Genomic DNA, 3624 nt, shown 5'->3' on the forward strand with positions numbered 1-3624 from the left:
GTTGGCTGCTGCGTTGCTTCACAAAGGCGCATGCGTGCGGGGGGGGCCGTGCATGCATTCCCATTCGAGTGCTTTGCAGCAACGCAGCATTGGTTTGCTTCGGTGCGAGCGGGGCGCCGCGCAGCACTCCCTCCATGCCCCCTGCATGCTCCCTCCGGTACACACACACACACACACACTCGCCTTGAGCTTGATGGGCACCGCCCGGTCGCATCCGACCCACGAGTCTGGCATGCAGAGCAGCTGGAGGTCGTACTTGCCTGCAGGGGCGAGGGGCAGGCAGGCAGCAGGGGAGGCAGGCAGGGGAGGCAGGAGGGGAGGCAGGTGTGGAGGGAGGTGGGCAGAGGCAGGAGTGGGGGCAGTGGTCGGCAGGCGGGCAAGGCTGGGGGGGGGTGCCGCCAGGAGGCCGGGCCAGCTAGCTGGCTGGCGTCCGGCCGGCCGACGGGCAAGAGCCAGAGGGCAGGCAACAGAACGAGGCAAGCAAGCAAGAGAGGATCAAGATGGCAGGGACGGGAGGCCAGGGGAGCAGGCGAAGACAGACATGGGAAGAAAGCGTGGCAGGGAGGAGGGCGGAGACTCACCTGCAGCCAGCGGTGCCATGAAAGCAAGGTCAAACGTTTGACCCAGCTCCTCGAGGCTGGACTCCAGAGCTTCCTGCTGGAAAGGAGGGGGGGGGAGGAAAGCACGGCACAGGCACGAGGAAGGTGAGAGGGAGGTGAGGGCTGCCAGGGAGGAGGGCGGCAGCAGCACGTCGGATGCGAGGCAGGCGTGCACTTGCTGCGCACCGCAAGGCAGGGGGCCGGCCAGGCGTGGACGCAGCACACAGCACGGCCGCCCCCTGTCCCGCCCACCTCGCCGCCGTTCGCGCCAAACGGATCGAATTTGGTGCCCGCTAGCAGAGGGTTGGCAGCGGCGGCTGCGGCGGCGCCGCCGCCTGCCTTGCCGCAGCCCGCCTTGCCGCCGCCGCCGCCGCGTGTGAGGCTGGCCACCGCGCTGGTGTTGTGGCGGGCGCTCCAGTTGGCGGCGTAGCGCGCGCCGATGGCTTCCGCCTGCGTGTGGGGTGAAATCGTGGCATGGGCACGCACATTGGCTGGGCAACAGCACTCCCCGGCAGCCGCCACACACATACTCTCTCTCACACACACACAGCCGTACACACACACACACACACACACACACCTGCAGCAGGTTCTGCTTTGAGATGACCATGGATGTGTTCTGCAGGGGGGGCAGGGAGACGGTGATTCGTGCATTAAACGGTAAAGTTATATTATCTGTTATCTTGTGTTTCTCAAGAGGAGGCGACCATTTTGTAAGACGGACCAAGGGTTGGGAGCATGGGGTGGCAGAGGAGAAAGGGGTGGGGGCAGGCAGGCAGGCAGGCAGGGCAGGCGGGCAGGGCAGGCGGGCAGGGAGGCGGGCACCCACCGCCGCCGGGTCTGCCAGCATGAAGAACCACAGCTCCTCCTTGGGGGTGGGATACCGTGGAGCGTAGGCCTGCAGTACACATGGCGGCACGGTCAGTCGGTACCATCCAGGCTTCGCCGTGAATGAGGCACCCGCCGCCAGCGCAGGCATGCAGCCGCAGCCACACAGCCGCGGGGGCTTGCAGGCGCCCCTTGTGCAGCACCAGCTGCTGGGATGACTGCGATGACCATGGCTCAGGATACACTAGGGACTAGAAAGGCTGGAGAGGGTGAAGCTCGACTAGACTAGCTAGACTAGACTAGGTGCAGCTATGCGCGGCAGGGCTCACCAGGGCGCCCTTGCCCTTGATGCTGTCTGAGTCAAAGGCGGCCGCCATGTGGCTGGGCCGCGTCAGCATGACCTGCGCCCACGCCACACCAGCTTTCGCCTTACGTTAACAAACACAACTTAACAAACACGAAGGAGGAGGTCGTCTGCGGCTTGAGTTCAGACTTGGAAACAAATTGTTCCTGAGTTCATCAAGGCAAAAAATAAACTGCGCCCGCCACCCACCGCCGCCACCGAGCGCAACCCCGCGCTGCTCTTCCACACACACACACACACACGCGCGCACCACACACACACACACACACACGCGCACCACACGCATGCCCACCTGCACCCGGCACGTCACCACATCCCCTTCCAGCACCACATCATCATCCACCTGACCACAACAGGCACAGCAGGCAAAGCACGGCAGGGCCCGGTGAGGCCAGGTGCAGGCAGCGGGGCAGGCAGGCAGGCGGACAGGCACTTTATGCCGCAGGGCTCTCTGTCGCACGTTCGTGTGCGGATATGCAGACTGCACACACAACAAGCAACGGCAGGCCTCCACCACCCACGCGCCCGCCAGGCAGCGGGCCGCCTGCAGAGGAGGGCGCGGTTCCTTCTGGCAGCAGCAGGTGGCGCACTGCCGCAGCCTGCCCTCACCTCCTCCGCCTCCACCACACATTGCGCAGACACCCAGAGCGTGGGCATGGCTGCAGGCGGAGCAGCGGGGCAGATGGGAGCTGGGTGAAGGGCAGCAGCCTTGAGCAGCGGCGGGAGCAGGCGCGGCGCCAGGCCAGCCATCTAAGGCAGCGGCAGCAGCAGCAGCGGCAGGAGCAGGGGGAGCAGCAGCAGGGGCAGCCCAGGCGTCAGCCACCATCTCCACCCTCCGAACCCTCAACCCTAAGCAGCCCAGGCTTAACCCTAGGCAGCCCAGGCAGGTAGCCCCACCCGAGAGCATCGTCTCCACCTCCTCCACCTCTCCCGCCGCCAGACCGCACCCCACCAGCAGCGCCTGGCGCTCCTCGGCCGACAGCTGCTGCAGCTCTGCAGGGCAGGCAGGAGGGGGGGGGCACAGGGGGCGGAGTTGTGTGTGTGCCTGTGTGTGTGTGTGTGTAGGGCAGAGGCTGCTGCTGCTGGGTCCCAGCCCCGGTCATGGGCCGGGGACCCGCCCTCGGCCTGCACACTTCCAACCCCAGGCGAAGGTTCCGGCAGGCACCCCCGGGCACCCCCGGGCAGGCAGCACGAGACGGCGCAGCCCAGGCACCCCGTTTGCTTTCCCGACAGGGCCGTGTACCAGGCAGGTGGGGCCCTGCCCCGGCTATCAGGCCAGACACGACAAGAGGGAGCTGCGGCCGGGGGAGGCAACTGCAGAAACAGAGGCAGACACAGGAAAGGGTACGGAGGGGAGGGGGCGCACCCAGCAACGTCTTGACCTTCTTGCGCGCCAGCCTGCGCAGCAGCTCGCCGTCAAAGTGTGGGAGCTGCAGCAAGGCGGCGGCGCTCTCCCCCGACTTGCCCACGTGGGCCGCCTTCTTGGAGGCCAGTGGTACCGCCTGCGGTATGATACCATGGGGAGGGAGGCCGGCGGTGCCATGTGGACCAGGGTGTGCGGGGCCACGGGGGTCGACAGAGGCCAAAAGTTCGCACGCCGCCAGCGCGGGAGCTGGGGCCAGCCGCCGCCGGCGGGGGCCGCCGCTGAGCCCCACGCCTTCCTGCCTGCCTGCGCCGAGCGAGTACAAACAAACTTAAAACATCATCTGGCCCCCTATCGCGGCTCTCACCTGCACCATACATTGCATCAGCTCGATGCAGCCCACCGCCGGCGTCAGCCAGCCGTAGCTGGGCTGCGAGGGTGCGGGGGGGGGGGGGGGGGGGGGGGGGGGG

The 3624-nt window shown here is 67.0% G+C and overlaps 1 protein-coding gene across 1 annotated transcript in view; it reads right to left on the reverse strand.

Annotated features, from left to right (window-relative positions):
• Positions 1-3624, reverse strand: part of CHLNCDRAFT_58891 (hypothetical protein) — a 9120-nt gene that overhangs the window by 1040 nt on the left and 4456 nt on the right. The window contains exons 12-22 of the mRNA XM_005844319.1: positions 3522-3584; positions 3158-3293; positions 2689-2784; positions 2401-2450; positions 2084-2134; positions 1757-1828; positions 1429-1497; positions 1180-1218; positions 852-1049; positions 582-654; positions 184-260 (exon numbers count right to left, since the gene is read on the reverse strand). Of these exons, the coding sequence (XP_005844381.1) occupies positions 184-260; positions 582-654; positions 852-1049; positions 1180-1218; positions 1429-1497; positions 1757-1828; positions 2084-2134; positions 2401-2450; positions 2689-2784; positions 3158-3293; positions 3522-3584 (924 nt within the window). The remainder of the gene's footprint in view (positions 1-183; positions 261-581; positions 655-851; positions 1050-1179; positions 1219-1428; positions 1498-1756; positions 1829-2083; positions 2135-2400; positions 2451-2688; positions 2785-3157; positions 3294-3521; positions 3585-3624) is intronic.

The sequence above is a fragment of the Chlorella variabilis genome (assembly GCF_000147415.1).
Source record: "Chlorella variabilis unplaced genomic scaffold CHLNCscaffold_23, whole genome shotgun sequence".
Lineage (NCBI taxonomy): Eukaryota > Viridiplantae > Chlorophyta > Trebouxiophyceae > Chlorellales > Chlorellaceae > Chlorella > Chlorella variabilis.